This window comes from Rhea americana, unplaced genomic scaffold, assembly GCF_003343005.1.
Source record: "Rhea americana isolate MKP2758 unplaced genomic scaffold, rheAme1 scaffold_273, whole genome shotgun sequence".
Taxonomy (NCBI): Eukaryota; Metazoa; Chordata; class Aves; order Rheiformes; family Rheidae; genus Rhea; species Rhea americana.
Genome location: NW_028186394.1, coordinates 586,320 through 612,847, shown reverse-complemented (window position 1 = coordinate 612,847; position 26,528 = coordinate 586,320). Strand labels below are relative to the sequence as shown.

Below are 26,528 nucleotides of genomic sequence, written 5' to 3'. Positions count from 1 at the left end.
ATGAAATTCATTGTGAATTTCAACGGAGGAGTGCAAAATGCTTTTTGTAGTCATCTTTAATATGCACAGATCTTTAAATCTCTTTTTCCTGCAGCTGCATAGATCTAAATTAAAGGGTGCCGCAATGACTAGTTTTACAGAACTGTTTCCTTTACTGGTCATGAATTGAACCGTGTTTCCTTACCAGAAATACTTGTAGGATGCAGAGATTGCCTTGGGTTGCTTGCTGATAAAAACGAACAGGACGTGGGCCTTATCGCCTGGCTCTTGATGCTGGCTTGCTGTGGAGTTTAGAACAAGCTATGCTATGCCAGCCTTCACTGCTGTCAAGTATATTTTAAAACAAACAACCCGCTATTTGAGGTGATATTGAAGACTATGTGGTGTTTTAATGGCACTGAGAATTATAAGTGGTGTGTAGCTTGCACTTTTAAGTAAGTTGAACTGAAATGAGTTGTGTTGGTGGCCTCTCTTCCACTCAGTCTTGTTTTCTAAAGGAAAACTTTTGCAAGGTGAGTGGGTTTAGATTTCTGATGAGAGCAAAATCCAGTAATAGCCTTTGGCAGCAATCACTTCCTTAGGATGGGACATCATATTGCAAAACAAAAGTATTTTTATACCACATTCCCAACACACACACTCCTCATTTGCTCTCTGTGATCAGCATCTTCTGTTTTATGTGCCGTGCCCCAAATAACACTGTAGTTGCCTGAGTACTATAGTAAGTACAGAAAGTAAAAATGGTGTTAAAAACACTTGTGATTGCTGAGATGTTTATGTGAGATCATGATTCCTAGTATAGAGAACTAGTTATAGTATATCTGTTAAAACTCGCTTCTTTTTTTCCTGGTTGGGGTAGCCTGAACTTGAATTAGGTCTGCTATGCTGCCAGTCAGATAGCTGTGCTGGCCCAGAGAGGGTAGCACAGGCCAAAGCAAGTGGGAATGGGCGGAGGGAGGGGGAGGTATATCTTATTCCTTTGGCAGCAATGCTCGTTTAAAGTGTCTTGACAAATTACAGAAGCAGCAGGTTACTCAAACACAAAGGTTTATATAAGGGAATGATCACCTAAGAACAGTGACGTGAACAGTTCTGGCTGGGTTACACAGGCAAGAGGGTTTCCTGAGAGTTACCATTGATGGTAACTGACAGGAACAAAAGACATGGAGCTGCTGGAGGTTCAGGTCTAGCTGTTCTGCGTACGCCTGTGCCTTCTGGGCTCTATTCTTAAAATTATGTCYGGAGTGCACATCACAAAACAAAACCCACCATGGCGCGCAGGCTGCTGTCCTCGTGAAGAACGTCRGTCTGGCCTAAACCTCTGACATACCTGATATTTTCATATATGAAATACTAAAGTCAGCATTTGCAAGAAATCCCCCAAATTACTCTCTCCTTTTTGCTTTTCAGCTAAAATGTGTTTTTCAAAGACAAAACCTCACAAATATTCTGTATCTATTTTGTAAGCACTATAGCCCTTACTCCCATTCTTTTGTTTTAGGATGGTAGTTCCCAGACCCTGATTGCAGTTTGAGAAATATTTTCATCAGCGCTACTCCCAAAAGATTTTGAAATCAAGTGTTATGGAAAAGTAATTTGGGGACTAGTTTTCAGATGATTCAGTTCCCAGATCCAATTCTACATATAGCTGCAGAAGCAGTAGTGCTGGCACAGGAAAGGCCATGGGGTGTATAAGATTGCCTCTTCTGGAGATAGCTCACACATAAGTCGTCTGGAAGTGACAGTGAAACTGCACCTTGAGAAACAACGGACAGCATAAATGATGAAGAGTCTATTTGTCTCCTGGGCCTCCCTGTTTCAGTAGCTAGTGCTGTAATTTTTGAGGGAATATGAATTTTAAAATGTCTTTCTAAGGTAAGCAGTGAGAGCATTTCAAAAGGTTCACATTTTGGGTGGGGGGGCAAATAGGTTCTTATTCTAACTATGCCATGGACATGTTGCATTAATTAAGAAAAATCCAAGGAATCCTTCTTTGGCATTCCACATAGTACAATAGGAAATGCAAGAAATGCTTTACTGTCTCTACAGAGATGCTCTGGTACCCATAAATGAAGTCAAAATATAAATATTTTGTTCATTTTTGCCTGGATTATTATTTTTTTATTTTAACAAATAACTTTTAAAAAACTAAACAGTAATATATCTTAGTGGATGACAGCAGAACACCAACAAAAACAGAGCAGAACTGCAACACAAAATTGCACCAGACAAAACTTTCGTATAACTTTTTATATGTTTGTTTCAGGCACTCTTGCTTTTAACAAACTTTTCTTGGAGTGATGTGGTTCTTCTGCTTGTCCTGCTACCTTTTGGAGATGCCTGTAATAACACCTGAGATATATTAAAAAAAAAAAAAAAAAAGACAGCCTTGAGTCTGAGATTTTTTTGCCCCGAGTGGTGATTCACAACCTAGTGCTAATGACTTGAATCTGCTGTTAGATGTCTGAGCAGCCCATTTTCTAGGGGATAAAGCTCCTGTGTATCAAATGCAAGTGTAAAATTTCTAGTTCTGTTCAAGTCAGGTGCTCTCAATAGCCTTGTTGTTGCTACTTAAAAAAACCACACACACACACACACACACACACATATATATATATATATATATATATAACAGAAAATTTAGAAAGCGATACTTAACTGTTTTCAGAAAGAGCAAGGTAATATTAGATGGACTGTGGAAGGTCCACAATACTGCTTGCTATGGAAATTGCTTTGCTGGGTTGAGTACACTTCATGACACCAGTACAAGTGATACTGTATGGATTCATTGTTTTCTCAACAAAGTATTCTGGATACTTCCTTTCCTTGGGATGAGTTTGAATGTATTTCTCCACTGATTAACTTTTCTTGTTGTGGCTACAGGCACATGTGAACAAGCTCATGCACATCATTGTAGTTCAGCTTAGTGGCCCAAGTAGCTGGTCTGGTGACAGGACAGGGGAAGTGGAGCCTTTCTGGCTTTACCTGAAACTGCATTTTTTGAAAATTCCTTCTGCTGAATGCCACCAATGTGCTCACACCTTGACCACAATAAGACCTGGCACATGCTGCAGAGACTGAGACTGTTCCTCTACCTGATCCATGGAGATTCAGTTTCTCTTCATTTTATTTCAGTGATATTTAAGCCAGCTTGTGTCTCCAAAAGGCATGTTTGTTTTGGTCCAACTTAGCCTGTTTCTAGTAAATACAAGGTAGATTGTTTTTGGTTGGATTTGAATTGGATTGAACCATCAACAGAAGTAGTTTGGTGAATTTAAGGTAGACTTCTGTGGATGTGAGCTACTTTGTCCCTTTGACAGAGACTCTGTTCCTTGAGGATTGCCTCCTTGTCTGAGCTAATCTGAGCTGTGATCTGGAGCAGCTGAAGAGCAATACATGATCTTGTTCTGCTTTCCCTGGAAAGCAGGGTGTTGTCCCAGCAAAAGAAAGCTGGAGGCAGCTGAGGGTGGTTACAGCTTAACTTTACGGTAATGTTCACCGGAACCTGCCTCTCAGCTCTCCAAGAACATTCACATAGCTTTTGCGCCAGTGCCTTGGCTTAAATTCACACCCTTATGAAAGCGGAGCAGCACTTCAGAACAAAATACCGTGTCTAATTCAGGTCAGCTGGGGACTGGTCCTTGAGCTTTTAATGACGTTGTGCAAGAGGCTCTAGGAAAATATTATTTCCTCAAGGAATGAGCAGTGTTTCAGGAGAAATGTGAATGATAGAGGAGATAATTGAAGGAGAAGCCTAGTCTTGAAGCCTTGAAAAGGGATAGGTATGACAAAGTTGGAGTAAGGGCTAGATACAAGTGAGAGAAGGAAGGAGGATGAAAAGTGAGCAGAAGTGGAAGCAGGAACTTAGCTGGCTAAAGTTGAGCAGGATTCTGAAGACTCAGTCTTGACATTGGTTCTTTCTGCTGAGCTAGTTTCAGTAGCTGAATGAACAGTAATTTTAATGACTGAGCCACTTGTTTTTTAACAAATCATCATGCCTATGAGAGAATTAATTACATCTGAATAATTCTTGCAAAATGTTAACATGCTTTCCAAACATTCTTAGATTTGTTTTAATCAACTTTATTTATTTGCTTCTTTTCCTCAGTGAAAATTGTTATCCGAGGGGACAGGAACACTGGGAAAACCACACTCTGGCATCGACTGCAGGGGAAGAAATTTATTGAGGAATATATTCCAACTCAGGAGATCCAAGTCACCAGCATCCACTGGAACTATAAAAGTAAGAAAAGGAGAGAGGTGGAGGGAGTGACAGTTGTGGAGCAATTGTCTGTGCCAGGGGTAGAAGTTCTACTGCAGCCTCGTTTGCATCTTATTCTGTGTTTGTTTGGGAGAAAAAAGGGTGTCTCAGCACTCAAGTTATTTTAATTTATTATTCACGGTTTCTCAATTGTGTTTTAATAACTGTATTCAAAAAWTGTATGTTGTAAGTGATAAAGGATATGCCCTTGGAAGCTGCAATCCTAGGAAGGTTTTTCATAGATCATCCAAAAAAATTGAAATATTTGTGATATATTTGATAAGATAAAAAAAATATTTGTTATGGAAATCTGTCTCTGAAGCTAACTGTGCTTGGCATTACTGTGCTGTGCACAAGTGAATAACTTGGTATATTCTTGTCTTTCACTGATCAAAATATAAACAACATTCAGGAAATGATAAAAATGATGTTTTAAAAATGGTTGTAGAAATAATGACTTTAGGTTGAGTTACTGTCAGTGGCTTTTCAAAGTGCTTGTTTTACTTTGAGAGATGAGATGTGATTTTCCCATCTGCTGTGGCAGTTTAAAGAGGCTGTGAAAGCCCTGGATCTAGCCTGGAGAAGACTGCACAGGCATTGAAATTGCATAAGGCTGTGGTTCAACAGCACAGTAAATGCAGCTTTCAGGTTCCTGATGAAAAATGCCACAGCCTTGTGAGATGAAGTACTCATTCAGCATGAATTTGCTTTGTAAGTCTGATTTTGCTTTAAAAAAATGACGGCAGTTTATTTGTCGTATCAAATACTGTCTTTCCACACTACTCTGAGTTTATGCTGAGTTATATACTCTCTGTCTTCCCACAGCTGGAATAAAAGCATAAAGTTGAGGTAAACACTGTATTGAGTGCTTTGGATAATTCAGTGATCAAATTTGTATTGTCAAGTGATTCTGTAATGTACAAGTCTCGTGTCAATGATCATGGAGCCGCAGGATGTGTCTGCAAGCAGGCTGCTGTGGGATATTGTAATACCTGTTGGTTTCACAGGCTTTCAGCACAAGGAGTGTGAGGACATACTGCTGTTGTAGGTTCACAAGGTACTGGTAATCAAAATTCGGGAGATTGTCTCCTTCTCCTTTGAAAAAAGGCTTTCACATTAGTCTCCCTTTTCTTGATAAAGATTGAAAGGGTTTATAATAATGGCTAGCTGTGATATACATTGGATGTCGAAGAAAAAGAGGTTCAGGATCTGGCATTGAGCTAAGCTTTGTGTCACAGGTGCTCAGATATTTGACAGGGACTCTGTATTGTAATGATGCAAAGCTTTGCTAGCTGACTTCTACATTTCTTCATAAAGCACCTTTATTTTGGAGTACCATCTTCCTGCTGTTTTGTCTATCAATTGGCCCAAGATATTGACAGATCTGCATTATTCATGCAGAGTTCCCCATCTGCAGCGACACGTCTGGCATACCGCATTTGAGCTGTGACATCCTTCCCCCACACTCTCATTCCTCTTTTGGAATGTCAGCACGTCCATTACTGATGTGTGAAGGTAGAGCTTGAAAGTCGCTTGGATTATGGAAAGCATCTCCAGAAAACAAACTTCAGTACCTCAGTCTTAACAGACTTAGGTAAAACTAGGGAATACTTCTTTCTCAGATATTGAAATGTAAAGAGCAATCAGAATGTCAGTTGTGATTTTCTACAATATCATGCATAAAAACTTAAATGTTTGATTTCCTCTCTAATCAATGCTTATAATAAAAGCATTGCTTGTAAATACAGCACTGGAATTTGACATTTGATTTTTTTTTTGTTTGTTTTAAGAGACTAATTCATACCTTGTTGTTTTGGACAGTGGCATGCAGAAAGGTGTTAGAAGAGTTTGTTCCATGTGTAGAAAGATCTAACCATCTCACATGTTTGCATATTTTAGGGACTGCATTTCCTGTTACTGAGCTGAGACTTAGACACTGCCTTTTTCAACAGGGACATGATGCCAGGGTAGAAAGTAGCTAGATGTGAAGCTGGCTTTGCTGCAAGTTAGTAATTGCAGGTTTTTTATTTCTAGTGCTGAGTTCTAATGTTTATGTGATACATTTTTGTAGGGCTTGCTGGTTAGCGTTGACAGCAATGTGTACATATGGTGATGGACTTTTCCCAAAGGTGCCAAACTAGTTGGAACATTTGGAAGACTGTACATGAAATTGTGCCTTTCACTTCCTTTTCTTTCACTTTAGAAAGCTGTATTATTTTCTTACTAATAATTTCCAGTAATACAGGAAATTGCTGGCTGACCTCCTTAAAACTTATAAAAATAACCACCTTTTAAAAACTTTGTAAAGTGTATTTCCTGTTGTGAAAACTTTCCATCCAAGATAGGTGATGTGGGCACTCTGAGAAGCTGATTCAGATCTAATTACCATCCTATTGGCTGAGTTAATCTGTAGAGGAAAAAAAGTTTATTTTGCCTGTGATCATGCTCTCAAGCTACCTTGAATAAACATTATGAGGTAGTTGGCAGCAAATATTTACAGATATTAATTAAATTGCTGTCAAATGTTCCAGAATTCTCATATTGCCAGGTATTAGAAGATTAATGTTTTAGGTCTGGAAATTTCCTCTTGTCATATCTGCAGAAGTTTCATATTGGAGGATTTAATAAAGTTAAAGGAATCTGAGTTATATTTCACTGCTCAGAATGAACAAAATTACTCTTCCGAGACGGCTGTCCTTGTTAAAGAATTTTTTTTGTACCTAGTATGGAGATACCATCTCCAACTCTAATGTTCAGTTCTTAGATTATGCTAGTCAACAATTTTATTCTCCTTCTGTCAGTGTCTGAAAGGGAGTCCGAAGTAAAAATTAAAAAAAGTACTTCAGAATACTTCGAAAGCTTTATAGATGAGTGTGTGGAATGACAGAGCTGTTCTGTTCTGTAGGATTTGTGATCCAAAATATGAGGTGAATCATGTAACTATGAGAATAAGTATGTCTGAGAATCTGTGAATTTTTATGACAAAGCCATCCATAAAGGCATAGTTTATTTTTAAAGGATCTTTCTTGCAAATGGAGCTTCTTCACTTCATGCTGTTTTCCAGGAAAACAGTGTCTTGGGTGCAGCTGGCTGCGGACTACTTAGCCAAACAGCAACTGAGTAGAGGTGGCCCAATGGTTTTACCCATGCGACGAGTTTAGGTTCATCCAAGTTATAGAATTAAAATGATGAATTGGCACTCTTCTTTTGCAACATGCCTTCAGAAGCCATTAGGGTGAGATGCTGCTCATACAGCTGTGTATGAGTCATAAAAAAGCTAACACAGCAGCACTAAAGTAATTATCCCTTTGTGTGTTCAAGATAATCAGGAATGAAGCTGGTGATGAAAAGGAAGAATTTGTTGTCTAGTAGCTAGCAGAATCACTATTCCTAAACCAGGGTTGGGGGGGAATAAAACATGGAAAAACGGTTTTCTTGGATCTTGTGTAGTCAAGTTCTTTGCTAAGCTCTGTGTTTCCCCTGAGTTAAAAGGGTGCAGAGCAGGTCTCTTCTTTSTACATCAATCAGTTCCAGTCCTTGGCTATCTAGAAGCCATACTGCCCAGCAGGACTTTAGTACTGCATAGATTACTCACTAGGAGAACAAACCATAACTGAGGGTGCACTTGCACTTGGTATTAGGATAAGAAGGTAGAGATAACTGGAGCTTTGGAGCAAAGTTCCAGTGCCAGGTAACAGTCCATCTCCTAGGAGGACGCTGCATGTCATCCACAGAGCTTTGTTTTCCAGAAATGGGTTTCAACTTTTCCATTGAACCTGCTTCCCAGAAGTTATCTGCTTCCTCACATGAAGCTGCAGGAAAGAACAAGCTGCTTTCTAGGCTCCTGTAGTGGTACTGCAAAGTTTACCATCTGAAAGAGAAAAGTGTCCTGTCATCTTGCAGAATGTCTTGACTATTGAGAGGAAAAAAGATTGACTTTGTTGATCTGTCCATCTCTTCGCGCTTCTGGGACAGCTGTAGCAGTACCAGTCCCAGCTACAGCAACTGAATTTGGGGGCAGAACAGGCTTATCTGTGTCAGAGCACCTGCTGGGTCACGGTGCACCCTGAACACACCATGGAGTTGAGCATCCCAGATCACAGAAAAGAGCACCTTACTGTGAGAGCTGGTAGGTATGGATATCTGTTCATCCATCTGGATGCCAGTCATGTGAGTAATGGGGAGTGGTTGCGCTATAGCCCTGTGTGAATTGATGATTTATAGAAATATTCAGGGACAGAAGGAATTTGAGAAGTATAATGGTTAAAGCGGAGGACTGCAAACTTCTGTGTGCTTGTTGTGTACCATCTGGGCCTGTGATGCAGAGGCTGGCCCTGGGCAAATCTCTTGTTCATCTTACGCCTTGCCAGCAAATTGGAGGATTAAGTGGGAGTTGCTATGAGAAAAACAGCCTCTGGTTTGACTTTATGCTTGACTACAAGAAAGACTTTTTCTCAGGAAGTGAATAATCAAACTTTTTCTTTATTCATCTGTCTTTAGAGAATTTTGAAATGTTTTAAGCCAGCAGTGGATTCCATAGAGGAAATGTGTCCTGGCTTGACAACGACACTTAGCTGTATTCAGCAATGCTGTGATAGGAGATTATTTCCTACTTTGAGCCATTGTCTTCTTACTCTGTGGCTTGTGTTCTGAGTTGCTCCAACTACAAGCTTTTGCTTAGTGCCTTATATCATTTCCTAAAAGCAGCTGTTTCTTGGAACAACCCTGTGAAGATGAAACAGCTTGTTCACATTCAATGAGCAGCTTCTATTAATTTATTCTGCATATAGCCTCAAAATTAAACTGCTAGCTGTCATCGTCAGCAGTGGTCTTTTTGTAGTTAGAATTTTGCTTCTTTTGCTTTAGATTTTAGCAACTCAGATCTCTCCCTTGCTCTACTTTATTTATGGACTCTACAGCTCTTTAAGAGGCAAAATTGCTAGTAATACCTTATTTTTGTCAGAAGAATAAGTCAAAGTATCTTGAAATTTGCAGAGATTTCTGTTACCACAGGAGTGGTCTGCCCCGTGTCACATTTACATAAAATTATTATTAATATAGTTGATCTTTACATATGTGTATTCCCATTTTTCCAAATGTGCACATTGCTTCTAGACTAGACTTTATTCTCCAAATTTAATTTACATCTATTCTGAAAGAAGAATGTGTAAACCTCTGTGTGTTATGAAGAGAATCTAGGTGAAATTTTTATAACATGCTCTAAATCTAACATAATATTTGAAGGAAGGCTAACAATATCACTTATGTTACTAGTATTTTTTTAAGAAGTTCTTTAGAGAGCACAGCTTTGGTGTACATCTTGGTTCTTCAATGACAAGCCTTCTTTACACTATGTTCTGGATTTTTCTAACTTGCTGGGGAGTTACTTAGCTTTTTTTTTTTTTTTTTTTTTTTTTACATCGATTCATTACTTTGGCATTATTTGCTTTGGGTTAGGCTTTGTGTGGTGGGGGACAGATTTTGCCCATCTTGCTGGTACCCTTTTTTTAACATTTTATGTTCTCATTGTGCTTTTAGCCACTGATGATATCGTTAAAGTTGAAGTCTGGGATGTAGTAGATAAAGGTAAGATTTATAACTTCCTTTTTAATGCAGATTGACTGTCTTTCTCAATTTTAATTAAGAACTTATGTGGAATTCAGAAACATCTATTTACTTCCACTTTCTTCAGGAAAAAGTATGTATTTAGTTTTTGGATGTTACTTTATTATCTTCTGGAAATAATAATGTAGAACAGAGGAATCTTCTAAACTGGAGTCTGTWTTTTGCAATCTGAGTTTCAGATCAAATCCAAAGTTCAGAAGCGATTATTTCACATGCTCTATGAAGAATGCAATAGTCTGTTTCTTGTGTATTAGATTGTGTGAACTGTATAATAAACTTCATTTCTTCTCCTTTATATTTTTATAAATATTTAGACAGCTACTGAATTCTTTATTCTGTTTGTAAAACTTCTTGCTAAGCTGTTTTTGAAAGCTATACTATTGTTAAATTCATAAAATGTTTTCTGCTGTGCATGGGAGGGAGGATAAAAGAGAAGCTAATTACTTAAATCYATTTAGGACAGAATGCAATATATTTAATCCAAAATATTTTCTAAATGCTTAGCTGAGGAACGTATTAAGATGGGTTAATATATTTTTCATTAGTTTGCAATTTTTGTCTGAGTATAAAGTTCTGTTCCTAAAAATAATAGACGTTTCTGAAGGCAAAATGTGAACACAGTGCAAAGTGCAGTCTGTTGCTAGAAGAGGTTGGGGTTCAAATGTAAATATGAGCAGCACRTTCTCTAGCCCCGATTGCACATTTTTTGTTTCTCATCTTTTAAGAGGTGTTTTCTGCCTGGGAGGCTCCTGATTTAAAATGCGATTATGATCAGGAAAGCAACTTTACAAGTGAGCACTTCTTGCTCTGCAGGTGTGAGTTTTTTGCTCCTTGTTTGTGAGTTTCTCTTGGTCAAATCTCAGGACTACATTAATGGAAACTTTTTATTTTATTTTATTTTATTTTATTTTATTTTAAATGACTTCAGTATTGTTACCCTTTCTGCAGACTTAACTAGAACCTGTGCTGGCACAAGTGTCCTCAGCAGAACTGTATCTGAAGTGTGCTATCTTTAAGTGTACTGCTCGTGCCACTTAAACCTGCAGCAGCACCAAAAAAAGGGGGAAAAGGGGTGTGATAAAGGGAGAAAGTAATTTTTTTTGTGATGGCTAAATCAAATTAAAAATAGTAACAAAGAGAAGATGAATTAGAGCTGGTATCTTTAACTAAGTTCATAAAGGAGATTTTAGGTTAGACCTGAGCTAGTAATTTTAATATAAAATCCTGGGTGATTTCTTTTTTCTKTTTTTCTTCCTTCTCTTTTAACCTTCTAAACACCTGTCTTTCACAGTATATATAAAACCTTACTTAGTTCAGCATTACTGCTGAAGTTAGCTTTATTCTGATTTGTCTTTCAGATCCTAGGCTAACATGTGCAGGGCTGATGAAAACCATCTGTTTTCTCACTGCCTTGCAATTTGAGTATGAATTGATAGTTAATTTGGGAATCATGTGGTTCCAACATTTACCTCTTTGAATAGTTTCTCTGAGCAGAATCATGTTCTAAACTGCAGAGGCTTGTCTTTTTTCCTTTTTACAGAATGGACCAAATTTGGTATGTGCAGATGTTGATAACAGCTCTTCTGATACTGCTTTTATTTCTGACGGTGGGACATGTATCTGAAACCTGACTGTTTTCTCTCCACCTCATATCCATTTGAGATAAACCTCAGTCTGTTAAGATCCCTAGTTATGGACCACAGACATGTCCATCTTTATGTAATATATGTATGCAATCAATTCAATGTAAAAATTCATATTGTCACRATATAACAGAACCAAATCCTTTCTCACTGACATAGCATTGCAGATCCTTGATAAATACAGCTTGCGAAAGTGTGCAAATTAACCATTATGCACTTGTTCATATCTAAGTTTCATCTTAACATTATCTCATGACTGTTTTGTTTTTTCTTTCTGCATGCTTAGGACAAAAAATCCTCCTACGTGATGCTTTTGGTGAGAGTGACACTAACCTATACTATAGGCTTTTAGTAGTGAAGCATCTAATGCCTCTGCTGCATAGTGCTGATAAGACCTGATCCTCCTTTTGTCCTTTCCTACAAGATCTTGGCTAATATGCGTATTTAGAGTTGTGTGGCATGCTGCATTTATTAGGCTGGATTTGAAACATGCCAAAAATGCATGTTCTGAACATGCATTTCAACATTGTTTTCCAGTCTGACTTTTTTTTTAAAGCAGTTTCCTCCATTTTAAAAGAGTTGTTCCTTGTTAGAGAAAATTGAGAACTGTATTTAATTTAAAGTATTTGAAAGTGTATATTGAAAGCCTGATATTATTTTGCAATAAACTGATGGGGATGTAGCCAGACTGTCAAAAAAACATATCCATAAACTGCAATTTTCAACTTCGGTCTTGTAAAGCAGCTTCCACTTCACTCTGCTGTGCAGTGCTGCTGTTCCTTATGTCTCCGTGTAATGTGCAAGGAGAATTTGGGAGAATTTCATAAGCTGCTCCCTGAAGAACCTCACTTAGATTCTTGCAGTGAAGTTGAATGTGGTTTTCCTAAGTAATGTTTTGCCTAGCACTTAGCAGCAACTGTGCCTCCCTGTCCTTGTTAGTTCTGCATTGTGCTTTGATTCTGCCCCCCAGCTGATTTAGGAATGCTGGAAGCAGCTTTGTTGGCCCTGCCTGGCTAGTGACCTGCTGTCATTTGTTTGAGATACAGCTGCTAATTTGGAAGTGAGGGGAAAAGTTTTGTTGTGAAATCTTAGAACCTGTTAGGGCAGTAAATGCGGTGAAGCGAGAAGGCATGCTAACCATTATGTCGTACCCTCCTCTTAGCTTGTTCTTGAGTCTTCATGACTTTTTTTAATGTGCAGACTTACAGGAGTACTGACTTATCTGCAGCTTGCTGGATTCTTTTTGGATGTGCTCAGAGAATATGGCTCGCTTCTGTAATGATGCCATTTATTATAATCTTAAGAAGGAGGGCTTGTCCCCAGCTATAGATTGTGTTGGTTTTTGACCAATATGTGTGCTCCTTTGCTGTCTTTGAACCAACAGTACATCGAAAAGATACCTATCAGCAAAAGTCACAGTCCTGACTCATCTTTCTGCTTTGCAGTGAGTTGTATAACTGATGCAGGTCATAAAACCATAACAGATTCTGAATGCAGAGAAGTGAAATAAGATGAAACGCTTGAAATTCAGGTGATTCAAGAGTTCCAGTCTCACATGTTGTCACACCTGCTGTTTGGGTTCCTGCATCTTTCCCCAGACACCAGCTGAAGGGATCGAGTCACGTTTTTCTCAGTGGCCCCCAAAATAACCTAAACCCTTTCCCTTGAGTGCTGACCAGTCTTCTGTCATCCAGGAAGAATAATTGTCCTGTAGACTCAGGGCACTGCTGGAAGATTATTTGGTTTCAGTTGCTACTGCCCCTGTAAATAAGGAGCTATCAGCATTCTAGTTAGAGAAGTTGGGCAAACAGTACATGTTTTCTAACTGGGGCTCCCAAACTACACATCATGTAACCTTAAGAAACATAGAACCTAGATCATATAGTCACTCCATCGTCATTGCACACTTGCCTTTAAAGCCTGAACTGCATCTCTTCACTACATGTATCACATCTTTTTCTGGCCCATCTTGCAGCTCTGGTTCCAAAAATAGAAGCTGTGCATGAATATGTACACACATGCGCTTTTCAGCTCTGTTACTGCTTTATAGATGACCTCCTTTGCAGCAATGATGAACATTGCTTAAGAATACCACTCAGTCCTCTTGATACACACTTAAAACGGTAAACAGAGAAAGGTGCACGAATCATGTATTCAGTCTCAAAACAAAAGTAAATATGCCCAGGTTAGGAGGACCCCCTGATTGCTCAGGACAAATGATCTGTGAAATCTGAAGAGTTTTGATTGGGTATTTGTGGTTGCGAAATTCAGGTTACATACATCCAGCGTAGTTTCAGCAGCTGGAGAAATAGTGAGAAATTGACATTAAGAGAAGCCACACAAGTTCCACCGGTTTGAAATGATTTTAAGCAAAAGGGGAAAAGGTGTGCATTTCCCACAACTTCAGTTGGTCTGGGAAAAATCAGAGCCCACACTTGAGCCCTCAAGAAGGATATACTGCAAGAATGGGGAAAAAATCAAGATTAGTATGTCAGCTATTTTCAGCTGTCAAAAGTAAGATGACACTAGGGCTACAAACATAATAGAAATGTGTGGTTTTGCAGTGACATTCAGAAGCATCTATGGGTAAGGGTTTAAGGGCTGAAATCTGCTGCTGTATACTGCAGACCTTGTGCAGTTGCTGTGCCAGGACTGTTTGGGCATTAACATAGTATCACAGCTTTTTTCTATTCAGAAAATGCCCCAAACTTTCTTTTTTATTGTTATTTTATTTTTAGCTGTCACTAATTCCTTGACAGCTAGCAGGTTATTTGGTTGACCATCATTTGCTGAATATGGGTCACAAAGTACAGTAAGAGAAGTGCAACCAACATCGTAATTATCGTCAAGAGCAAAAATACTTTCAATAGGCTAATCCTGAATACATGTGTCAAGCAGTACTGATGTCTGTATGAGCATTTCTATAAAAGTACTTGGTAAGAATGTTTCATGGGGTCATTTCTCTGGTGCAAATTTTCTTTAAGCAGGAGAGCACTACAGCACTTGAACTTTCCAGAATACCTTCTTATTTTGTAACCATTTATCCTTGACCTGCATGAAAAAAGGAGGAAACACTTTTTTTCTTATTTGTTTCACATTTGCCAGAACCATGAATTTTGCAGGTAGTCACTCCATCTTCGTTAGTTGAGTTGAATAGTTACAGAAGCTATTTTTGGCCCCGTGTTTGCAAATAGTCTGTTAAAGAGTCAGTGGAAGTGTGTTGTGGGTACATCCAAGCTGTCAAACATATTCTGTCAATGATAGGCTGCGTTTCTAGAAACTACAAGAAGGAATTTCAGATCTCTGCCATCCCATTGTAATTTATTTAATTTGCCATTATGCAGACTAGAAAAATAGAGAGCAAAGCTAATTCAGAAGTATGGTTCTTAATTGTTGTCTCTAACACCTGGAAGATATTTGAAGTTTGTAAAACATAACTATAGACCTTATACAGCTACTCAGTACTCATCATTTGGTGAAACTCTGGGAATTGCTGCACGTAGCTAGAGTTTAAACAACACCTGGAGATCCAAAGACAGATTTTTCACAGTATATCCACACTAAACTTATTCAGTGCTAGGTGAAACAAGATGCGCTCATTCTTTCTTCCTGAGACTGCTGGCGGTCCTTGGTCCACACCAGAAAACCACGTTAGCCAATTGCACCTCTGCCAGTCCAAGGTGCAAATGCATTGGGTGTTGTTCTCTGCCTGCTGTTGCTGCAGGCTTTAAGATTTGCAAACATGATTAGAGTGTGACTGATAAAATGCAAAATTTTCAGGGAGCTTGAAACATTGGTTCTGAAGTTTAAGATGCTGCCTCCTTTTCCGTGGGTGCTCAGTCAAATGCCAGGGGTACTTTACAGTGTCAGTCTTGGTACTTGTCGAGCACTTATTGAAGCTGTAAGAAAAGGGAGAAGGCTCAACATGCAGCTATTTGCAGCCTATTTCAAAGGAGTGTCTATTTTAGTGGTACGAATTTGTAAATGTTTAGCTGTCCTCTTTTATTAGTCTCTTGTTGAGAAGCCACAGAGGCTGGTGGAGCATGCTTAAAGCTGACGAGTAATGTGCTAGAAGGGGATTTCTTGACATTGTTTGCTGCATTTCAGGGATGTGTCCGCCTTCCCTCAACTATCTAGCAGTGTGCAGGCATTCCAGGGTACCTGAAAAAAAGGAATGAGAAATATAGCCTTATCTGGATTTTTGCTTGCTATTTAAGTGACTGTTCATGTGATACTCACATGCCTGTTGGGTACACATGGCAACTTTGTTTTGAAGTGACTATTAAAAGGAATTTCTATAAGGTCATTTTGTTCAGGACTGACCTTTAAACGTAAGGGCTATATTTTAGTGCATGCCTCAGAGCGTCTAGTGTGTGCTCAGAGCTTTGGACTGGTGCTCCGTTAGGATTTCCCTTCTTCACCATTGCTGGTGATGACCAGACCTGTCCTTCCACCTCTGGCCTTTCATGCATTTCTCCTCTGCTCCRCAGCCCCCTCACCACATTATTTTTCCCCCCAGATTTTTCCTCTTCTGTAAGCTCTATTTGCATTTTGAATGTTAAATTCTTATTCCACGCTGCCACCTTTTTCTTTCATCACAAGTCAGCCTAAAGCACCTAATGGGCTCTGAGAGCACCTGTATTTATAAGACTGCCTGCTTCAGGTCAGTGCAGTAGTGCAGCAGTGTYGTAGCTTCTCTCAAGCATAGCTTGTACGTAGTCGGACAGTTTAGTCAAAACAGCCCCAGTATCCTTTTTCTCCTTCAACACTAATGCAACACAAAGTGGAACAGAGCAGCTCTCTTTGTGGTCAGGGAGTGCACCCAAACCCATATTCTTCAGTCATTGTGACTGTCTGCTGTGAAGAGCACTGTTCTAGCTACCACAGACTTTGTATTCACCTTTGCATCAAACAGACTAGCTGGTTTTCCTCAGCAAGGCATGCCTGTCCCACCTCTCCTCATATTCCCCATGCTTGGAGTAGAAGTTGGAGCCATTTCAAGGTTGTGTACAAAATGCCATGGTGCTGCCCGGGGAGGCAGACCCGTGCTGGAATTCTCTGCCCAGTGTAATGCATTTGTCTTTTACAACTCTTCTTTTTAAGGAAAATGCAAAAAACGAGGAGATGGTTTGAAACTGGAGAATGATCCTCAGGAGGTAGGTCACCTTGAGTACAAATGTTATCCTCTTAGGAGGAGGCCTCTTCTCACCCTTCGGTTTCTGCGTTCTACATTTGTGTCTGCCCTGAGCTGTCTGGAAGCTTTGTGAGGGGCAGTGGGATCCCGGATGCTCTTTGCTCTTTTGCCCTGCCTGTGATAGCACTCTGTTCRTGCCCTCATTGCAACTCTCCTGCTGTTTTCCATTTGATCTTCTGGGAATGAGGCACCCAGATATTTACACTGTAGTTTTGTACCTGTTTACACACAGTCAGTCTCAGGAAGTCCTTTTGTAAAGCACTTGCTATGAGACTTGAAGAAATCGCTTAAAGCCATGGTCTCTGGCTGTTCCTTAAAACCAGGCTAACAATTACCTTTTAACACCCTTTGAAAGGTAGAAGAGGAAAAGGCAACAGAGGTGCTACATAGTATTTAAAAGTAAACAGAGTGGCTTCCTCATGGCTGTTGCATAAACCTGTTTTCTGTGGATCTTCTGCTATAGAACGAAGTGCCGTAAGGGAGCCCTTGATGCCACATTCTCCAAATTACATTTGGGCTGCTGATGCACTTCTGTAGCACTTCTTTTAAAAGCTATACTATTTTATCCTCCGGAGAAGTCAATTTAAAGGCCGTCGATCATGTGATTTCTGCTGCAGCTATTCAAGAGCTTCATTGCTGCTGCTGCGCCAGTGCCCTGCGGGGTTCATTGCATGAACAATGTTTTGGTGTTCATTCAATAAGCGTTTTATCAAAATTGACAGACTAGTTTCCGCGTGGAAGGAGAACCAATATCACTGATATACAAAGTGCTGAGCACTTCAATTCCTAGGGATGGTTCAGGGCAGTGAAGAGGTGTTTCTTTGACCAAGATGCCAGTCCTCCTCAATCTGGGTCAGATAAGGAGAATTTTTTTAAAAAATGTTYTCCTCCTGGGGGAAAAGGCTTCTATGAACACACAGCTGCCTCTCTGTTGGCAAACATGGATGCATTTCTCGCTCTGAGGAAACCAGTGAAAGCTGTTCCATAGACACCAAATTGCAGCAGGAGACTTGCAGATTCAGTTATGACTAGCATTGAATTTTGCAAAGTTGCAGAGTCCAAATGATGAAAAGCAAGTTGGCTTCTAAATATTTTTAGCCACGGATAGGAGAAACTCATTAGAAACTACATCTTGGCTTTATGGATCAGAAGCAATCAAAGTACAGTCAATATTCTCGTCTACAAAGAGATGGAATAGGTGCCATGTGCTCTATGCTGTATCCCTTAGCTGCATGTGGAATTATGTTGTCAAGATGAGTTTTGGGAACAGAAGGGAAAGAGCAAGGGTGGATTTTAGCAATTGCAGACATGTTTTTTTCAGAGAATGTCAGATCTTTCCCATCCTGCTCCTGTATGCAGGGGACCCCCAAAGTACCTTCCTTAAATGATAATGATGTGAAATCCACTGTTAYCTTTTCTAATGGCTGTTACTTTAGAAGTTTTGCCTATTTAGTGCTGTATCGGTTGTGTTCTGTGCAAGCTGAAAGTTGAGCCAAGTTATTTACTGCTTCTTTTGCCTTTATTTCCTCAGGCAGAGTCAGAAATGGCTCTGGATGCAGAGTTTCTGGATGTATATAAAAACTGCAATGGCGTAGTGATGATGTTTGACATCACCAAGCAATGGTAAGACATCGTTAAGGTCATGCGCAATCAGTCTCTCACTTGTTTAATCAAAAAAGAAAAATCGTTAGACTTCTTGAAGGCTTCTGAAGCTGATTGTGTATTGCTAAAAATAAGAGCTTTATCTTCTGGCACATCTTTTAATATACTCCAGTCCTAGGTTTGTTTTGAATGAACAATTTCCCTGTGAGGTTGTGGCCTGGAGTTCTTGCTGTATTGCTTTCTAAAGCTTGATAGTTAGCCCTGTTGCAGATGCAAAGTGTACTGGGTATATTTACAAATCCCCAACTCTACAGAGCACAAGGGTAAGGAGAAGACTAGTAAGCAATGGGGAAATTCCCAGGAAGACAGGTAATGCAATTTATGGCCTCTAAGTAATCCATAGCAATAATAGATAGAAATGGTGAGCTATAAATTTTGCATCTCTGATGGGGAGGATGGGGAATCTATGGAAGCCAGAGGAGGATAAGGAGGTAGCTGCTGCTTTATATTTAAGCTTGTGCTTTACTGGTTTGATTATGGGTCAGTGAGCCTGTTGCCAGCAGAAGTGAGGGAAACCTCTACTTCTGCTGTCCTCACACAGTTGTATAGGTCTGAGAGAAATATTACTGCCGGAGATGTTAGGTTTCTGGTGGAAGTGGAGTATTGAACTTGTTTTTGAATGAAGAATGGTATGAACGTATTTACAGCTAATGTATTCTTCTGAGAGGGGCAAAGAAGCAACAGTCTTGGAAAKATTTTTTGAAATTCTTTTCTTACTTTGTATTTTTTCTGTATTTTTTTTGTGCTTTTGTGGTGATGAAACTGCTTACAGAATATGTTTCCCCCTCATTTACTTGTGTCTGTCTCTCCTTTGGCGAAGGACATTTAACTATATTTTGAGGGAACTTCCCAAAGTGCCGACCCACGTTCCAGTGTGTGTGCTTGGGAATTACCGAGACATGGGGGAGCACCGGGTCATTCTGCCTGGCGACGTGCGAGACTTCATTGACAATCTGAACAGGTAATGGAGGGTGGCCCCACAATCCCCAAACAGGGAGCAGAACTTGGCTGCTCTCTGTCATCAACCGCAAAAAAACATATTGCTGCTGTGTTTCCAGTGTGCGTCACATTCATTCCCAGGCCCTCTGCTTAGCTTTGGGGCTTTGATAGGTAAGTGTTTCATGTACCATCTTTGATTTACATGATGGGCTCTTTTCCATTTTGCCTAGGCTGTATCAGCCAGGTTGTCAGCTACGTTCCTGGAAACAGTTAGTGCCTACCAGCATGTGCTTTTCATAGTTGCTTTGCCCAATAGCTCGTCTTCTTTTTGGTTAGTCCTTTTCTTGCAAAAGAGTTCTCTCCCTGAAACACAGCTGTTCTCTACTCTAATCCTGCTGCCTGACAGCCAGCTAGTGCAGCTGTGAACCTCGCTCTTCCTCTAAGAGCATTTTCATGCAGCAGCTACTGGGCAGAGCCAAATCATTCTACTCCCTTAGCAGCCAAGCAAGTTTTTTCCCTTAAATTAGGCTCTGGAGCTCTCTATTATTTAATTGTAAATATTATTTGTTGGTCAGGATTTAATAGATTGTACCCATTTTGCAGTTTATGATTTTAAGGCATTTTTTAGTGTTTTAGTCTCTTGTTTGTTCATTTGTGTGTCAGGCACACACAAATGGCATCGGTTTTAAGACTTGATTTAGTGATGCAGTCATTTCTTCACGAGTTTATATATAAACTTAGCTGAATTTGATTCCCAGTGCCAATGCTTGAGTAGTTGACTTAATTTAGATCTGTTAGTAGTATTAAAACAAAATCTTCATTGAGGAATGGCCATATATAGCCATAAAATCCACAGTTTAGTAAACCAGTGGTCTAGTGTCCTGACACATTATTTCTTAGTCTGTCAGCTGCATGACACCACAACAGCTGCATTCCAGCTTTTTCTGCCACCCTTCAGGAGGAGCAAAGTCTGAATTTTGTTTGTAAACAAAATAATCAGTCCCTAGCAGGATTATTTGTCAGCCTACATCTGGGGGTTGAGGAGCTGGCTTGTAAATGAGGATTGCTCATGATATATAATTCAGTAGGTGCCTCCTCTGCGTGTATGGAGTCCATGTTCTTTGTACAATTTTTTTCTCTCTATCTATCTGGTTGAGACAGGCCACCTGGCTCCTCATATTTTCGGTATGCTGAGTCTTCCATGAAGAACAGCTTTGGCCTCAAGTACCTGCACAAGTTCTTCAACATCCCCTTCTTGCAGCTGCAGGTAAGAGAAAGAGTATCTCTGAGATGTGGGTGGGTGGGTGGGATGGAGTTCATCTTCCCTATTTCTAAGGTGGGAATTTGATTTAATGTTTGTGCTTTTTTCATTGTTAAAGGATTTTTTCTTTTTGTGAACACCTAGTTAACAAAAATGTTAGTACATTGGTGTCTGTGACTTGAACATGTGTCTGCTTGTGCACGGGCTGTTCTTTACTATATTCACAGATGCTCACCTCTTGTAGAAAGTCTCCAAGATAATAAATATTGTGGGCAAGAGAACTGTATCCACTGTTGTGATTATCAAGTCCAAAATGATACATCCCCATAGGTGTTAAAGTCTATGTTTAAGTTCCATGTTACCAGTCAGTTAAGAAGAAAATTGCTAAGATGAACAGCTCGGGGACAACCGTTTGCTGAAAATCATTACCCTGAGATGAATGGTAACTGATCTGCTTGAATCCTGTACACATAGATCCAAGTCTCAGATTTCTCTTGTATAATTGAGCCTTCTTTAGTGGGATGAATGGAGAGGCAGAAGGCCAACAGGCATTAAAGGGTGAAATTTGTGGCTGTGGTCCTTCAGAATGGTTAGAGTGTGTTTTTGAGGGGTTATACTTTCGTGAGGTGCGTGTGATGTTGTATCATTGTTTTCTATTGCATGGAAAAATTTAAACAGTTGATCTTGATTGTCTTTCACTAGAAAGTGAAATGCCTATGTGTATTTTTGTAAGAATAATCCTAGCTGAAATAGTAGTTCAGAATAAGCTCACATATGTTAGTGGATGTCACCACATCTTCAGTCTGCAGAGCAGATGCATTAGAAGGAAGCAGGGTGAGCAAGCTTAAGGTACAGCAACCCAGTGAAACAAATCAAATGATAATTTTTTGAGGAAGAAGCTGTAGAAATCTGTCATTTAAACCCAGTTTACTGCTCAGTGGAGAAAATTGAAATCTACCAGTGTGGTGTTGGTTAGATAGCTGGTTTATAACCTCAGTACCTATGGCAAAGCGGTGTCTTATAGAAATCAGGCAGAATAATTAGTTCCCAGGTTACTATTGCTATTTCAGTTTTATAGATCTTTCTTCTCAAATAGATGTTGATAAGAGACAAAGACATTAGTACAGGCTTCCTGCCAGTTTTGTGTCTGAAAGCTGCTCATAGTGATACTGTTAATGGTCAATATATGCAATGATTTTCCTAAATATAATCATAACCAGGAAATACTGAAGTGTCTGTGGCTCTGGGTTTATCTGGAAACAGCTTTAGGAGGAGAGTCATAGGTGACCTGTCATTGAAATGTGCCGTGAGTAAGTAAACATGATGTACCAAACTAAAAGCTGCTAGGACACTTAAATAAGCTAATCAGCCCCAAAGCCAGAGAACTTCTTGGACGAATCTTGGTCTTTAGGAACATGAAAAAATAAATCTGATGTAACCTCTAGTAGTTTGGAGACTCCAGTGACTGTTGCTTGAGGAGATGAGGGAAATGGAGTGATCAACCTGCATTTATTCTCCTGTTCAGTGGGCTGAAGATGGCATTGGAGGTAGTCCAAAACACAAGGTACAAGTGCCACAGGCAGGATTGGCTTCAGTTATACTAGATTTCCAAATCCTGTGGTTTTATATGCTATAATGAAACAATTCAGCACTTCACAAACAAACATCAAAAGAGTTTTGAAGGAACTGTTCCCATAATGTGCAAGAGGAGGTTTGGGTGGACACACATGAGTGACACCRTGTAAATATTTTTGCACTGTTCTTGGTATCTTGACAAAAAAAGGTGGCAGTTGATGAGTCTGTCCTATATCTATCATTCAAGGAAAGACTGGTCAGCTCACAGCTATCTGGCCTTTGCTTTGAAACAGTGGAGCCAAAACTARTTTCTGCAGCTCTGTGATATTTGGATTGCAGGCAGATGCTTTTCCATGCATTTTGTTTAAAATCACAGCATAGGAGCAGATACGAAGATGTTTCCCTCCAAGGTGAAGGAGATCTCTGCCCTTGCCATTCTCTGAGGAGGACAGCAGCAAATTTGAAGGCCTTTGGTTGCTTCCACCTAGGCTGTAGAGCCTCTGCTTGCTGTCAGACTTCAACGAAGGTGTGCCTCGCTCAGTTTTTCCTGTGCCACTTGCATTCATGATGCAGTGTTATTGGAAGAGCTTAGTGCTGTTTTGTAGCTGCTGATTTGGTGGCTCTGGGCATTTTGCAACTCCTGTTTAGCAGCTGGGAGCCTTGCTTTTTGAATGCACTGGGAGCCAGAGCTGGCCCACTGGGTCTTACTAACAAGCAGTGCAGCATGTTAAAAGGTGTAGGAAAGCCACAACTAGATCTAATTGCTAATGGTACTTTTTATACCTTCAGAGGAAATTGCTAGTAACAGCYTCCAAAAAAGAGTCATTTGCCTAGTACTTCTGTGCAAAGTAAGGTTAAAGGAGGGGGACTCTGCCAGGTATTAAATGCACATATAATTTAATCAGTCTCAGTCTACTTCTGAAGTTTCTCTGTGTTTCTCAGCCTGATCTGCCACAGCTCTCAAGGGGAAGGGTTGTTGTTAACTGCCTGAGAGATACCAGAGTCCTTAGCAGAGCTGGTGTTTGGTGCATTGGTTTTAAGTTGCACTTTACTGTGTTCATCTTACATTCATGCATCTTTCATTGAGAAAGCGGTGGGTGAAATTCATACCTTTGATATAAAGCTAGTCCCCCTAGCAGTCTGGGCTCTTCAATTATTTAACAGTTCCTTGCCAGGGGGAGGATTCTCAAACCGGAGAAAGCAGTCCAGCCCTAGGTATTGCTGGTGGCCCACATAATGTGCTAATGTGATCGGGTCAGCCAGGTCTGCAGAGTGCCATACTGGAAGGAGACAAAATTGAGCAGGCAGCTGGAATGGCCTTTTCCCAAGAAGCACTTGAAAGTGGCATTCAGCCAAAGCATTGGACGGCAGCAGTGATTTGCTCTGCTCTTTTGGGTCATTGCTAATAAGTTGTTTCTTGAATATTTTAATACCAGCGTGCTGAAATAGATTTTTTTAAAAAAATATTTCAATCCATTACTAGTAATGATTTTTTTAAAAATAAAATTAGATGCATCGTGCTTGTGATTAAATCTAAGTTCTAAACTTACTGTTATCTGTGAGAACTGAAGTAAGTAAAACTCTGGTACGTGTCTTGCTACCAATGTATGAGAAAAATCAAGGCACTTGTTTGGTAAAAAGCCTTTATCCAAGTACCTAAGATCAGCATTTGAGATCAGTATCCCCTCTCTTTCTGTTTATTGAACTAATTTGCTCAACATTTATTTCACTTTTATTAGAAAATGCATTGAGGACAAAGAAGTAGAAAATTTGCCTTTTTTATGATTTATGGTTCCAGTATATGAGTAAAATATAGAAGGATGAAACCTATTCTCGAATGTTGAAGGATACAGGGACCATACAGCAATACTTTAAAATCAGTAACTACAGATTATTACTTCTCTTTAGTTAAACAAGTTTAAATATGTATAACATGTTTTGCTGAAATTTCTCAGTGTATACCACAATAAAGGGAATTTGAGTTAGCTAAGGACTTCATAGTTCTGTGTATATGTTTTAATTAAATTCAAATTTGCATCTACATAGAGCTTATGAATATGATGAAAAAAAATAACCTAGCAAGGGAAAAATGGATCACTTCATTTTTGAACTGCTTCATTGTGGAAAGAACATGAAGAATAAAAATGTCTAGTAAGCTGTTCATTAGCTTAAATGATCATAGAAGTATTTAAATTTTGAGAGAGGCTATATCTGCCTATGAATTAGCATGTTTTAATGGTTATCAACCAGTATGAATCACCTGGTCTGAAAAATGTAATACAAAATAAAAATTACATAAACCTTGCTTGCTGATTTAAATCATAGTTGGGTTTGATATAAATCAGTTAATCAGCTTGCTCCATAGAAAGCTCAAGCTATGCTCTGAATGCTTTCTCGGGTAGTTTGATGCAGTTTATATAAGGCGGCAGATGAGTTACTTGGGTTTTAAATTTTCTTTTTTTTAATAGCTCCAAAGTTATCATGTATGTGAAACCATATTGTCCCTAGCATGTGTGCATAGAAACAACACTCCATTCCTTTATCCAAATGTTTGTTTTTCCTTAGGGATTTTATTTTGTAAATAATGTAGCAGGTTTCCTTCTGTGTGTTTTAGTCTAATGGGACTTTTCTGCAGTGAGGATACCTGTTCCCAAACATGTAATCAGCATCAATGACCATGGTGAATTTTTAAACTTCAAGAAGTAGGTATCGTGGTAGAAAACTCAATGTTGAAGATGAGGCAGTCATAAAAGCAAAAGCCTTTGCAGTCTGGAGGAAATCTAGAATTTCTCTTCTGTCTCCTTCTGGGCCTTTACCTGGTCTGCTGAGTGGATGGTGGTGCAGCGTGTCAGTCCTTGGCACCAGTGGTGGGTCCTGCTGTAAATGGACATGCTTGAGCACAAGCTAATGCTGTTTCCTATGTCATCCAGTCTGTAGGCAGTGGGAGAGGGAGGGCTGACACTTCCACCGAATGTCAATGGAAGCTGGTATTATCAATGCAGCCTCAAAAGTAAGGCATGCAGTTACTGGTCTCTTCTTTTTGCTGTCTGAACTGCCTGTAGGTTTGTCCAAGGACTATTTGCAATTGATTTAGAGCCTTTTAAGACATTGCAGCCCCTCAAGTGAAGTGCCTGTTTGGAATCTGTTGGAAATATGGAACCTGAAGGACCAGATTAAGCTGCCTTGTTTTATGTCAGTGAAGCCAACTCACTTTATTTCACATTGGAAATGGGCTGACGTTTCTGCCCCTCAGCTCTGGGCAATAACTCAATGCTAAGGGTAGTAACTTCTAAAATTGCACAGAATTGATAGACTGTGATCACTCATCAGCCTCTGCCATTAAAAAGAAAACTGTTGTGGGGTTCAGAGTCAGTTGAGTCTTACTCAGTTAGACTCCTTTTATTGCTAGGAAAAACATAAAAGCTCAGAATGAAATGGCATCAACCACTGTGGAGAGCAGTTGTGCAGTTGTTCTCCCAAATGAAACTAGTGATCTTGTGTCTGAGAATCACGTATTATTTGTGACCCAATGTAGTACAGCTCTCAGAATAGGTTACTTTCTTGCACGCTTACTTTCTGGATTAACGTACTTTTGCTGCTGCTTCTGCTTTCCATTGTGCTTCTGTACTTACACTGAACACCTTGCAGTGGATCAAAGCTCCTGTTTAATTTATTGCTGTGGGRAGAGTGGTGACACAAGATCTCACTGCACCGTGCAAGTGCGCAGAGCTCTGTTACAATGACCYTTCCTGCTCAGACCCAGCTTGTTTTCCTTTCTTCAGAGGGAGACGTTGCTACGGCAGCTGGAGACGAATCAGCTGGATATTGATGCAACTTTGGAGGAGCTATCAGTGCAGCAGGAGACAGAAGATCAAAACTACGAACTGTATGTCATTAAACCATCTTTTCTAACTGTTTTGTTGGAGTCCAAGTATCACATGAATGTTGGATAGCCTCAGCTGTAGCATTTGGTCAAGTTTCTTTGGATCTTTTAAAATGTCACATTAGGTGACATCGCCTGAGATAAAGCATGCACTTTGGGATCCCTCTTAAAGGGTCTGGTTCCTACAGGCACATGATCCATGGGAGGACCGTGGAGGTGGAGCTGAGCAGGACACTTGGAGGCAGCACGTGCTGCAGGGATTATAGATAAGTATGTTGCAGCCTCTGATGCTGAAAAGGGATATTTTCTGTATCTCCAGTGCTCAGCTCACAAGCTAATTCCTTTTCTTTTGGCTGTTGCATTCTTGTGTATTGTGTCTTGTAATAAGCAGAAATTAATGGCTACAACATTGTTATCTTTTCTCCTCTGAATATTTCCAGATTCCTCAGTGCATTTCTGCTCTGAAACAGTGACTAGTCCCTACT

At 39.7% G+C, this 26,528-nt stretch overlaps 1 protein-coding gene across 2 annotated transcripts in view; it reads left to right on the top strand.

Annotated features, from left to right (window-relative positions):
• Positions 1–26,528, top strand: part of RABL6 (RAB, member RAS oncogene family like 6) — a 54,235-nt gene that overhangs the window by 2,684 nt on the left and 25,023 nt on the right. The window contains exons 2-9 of one of the 2 annotated variants that reach the window (XM_085308322.1): positions 4,109–4,243; positions 9,800–9,847; positions 16,633–16,685; positions 18,255–18,346; positions 19,206–19,346; positions 20,486–20,591; positions 22,537–22,686; positions 25,943–26,046. In XM_085308322.1, the coding sequence (XP_085164448.1) occupies positions 4,109–4,243; positions 9,800–9,847; positions 16,633–16,685; positions 18,255–18,346; positions 19,206–19,346; positions 20,486–20,591; positions 22,537–22,686; positions 25,943–26,046 (829 nt within the window). The remainder of the gene's footprint in view (positions 1–4,108; positions 4,244–9,799; positions 9,848–16,632; positions 16,686–18,254; positions 18,347–19,205; positions 19,347–20,485; positions 20,592–22,536; positions 22,687–25,942; positions 26,047–26,528) is intronic. The other variant, XM_085308323.1, reaches the window with a different exon arrangement.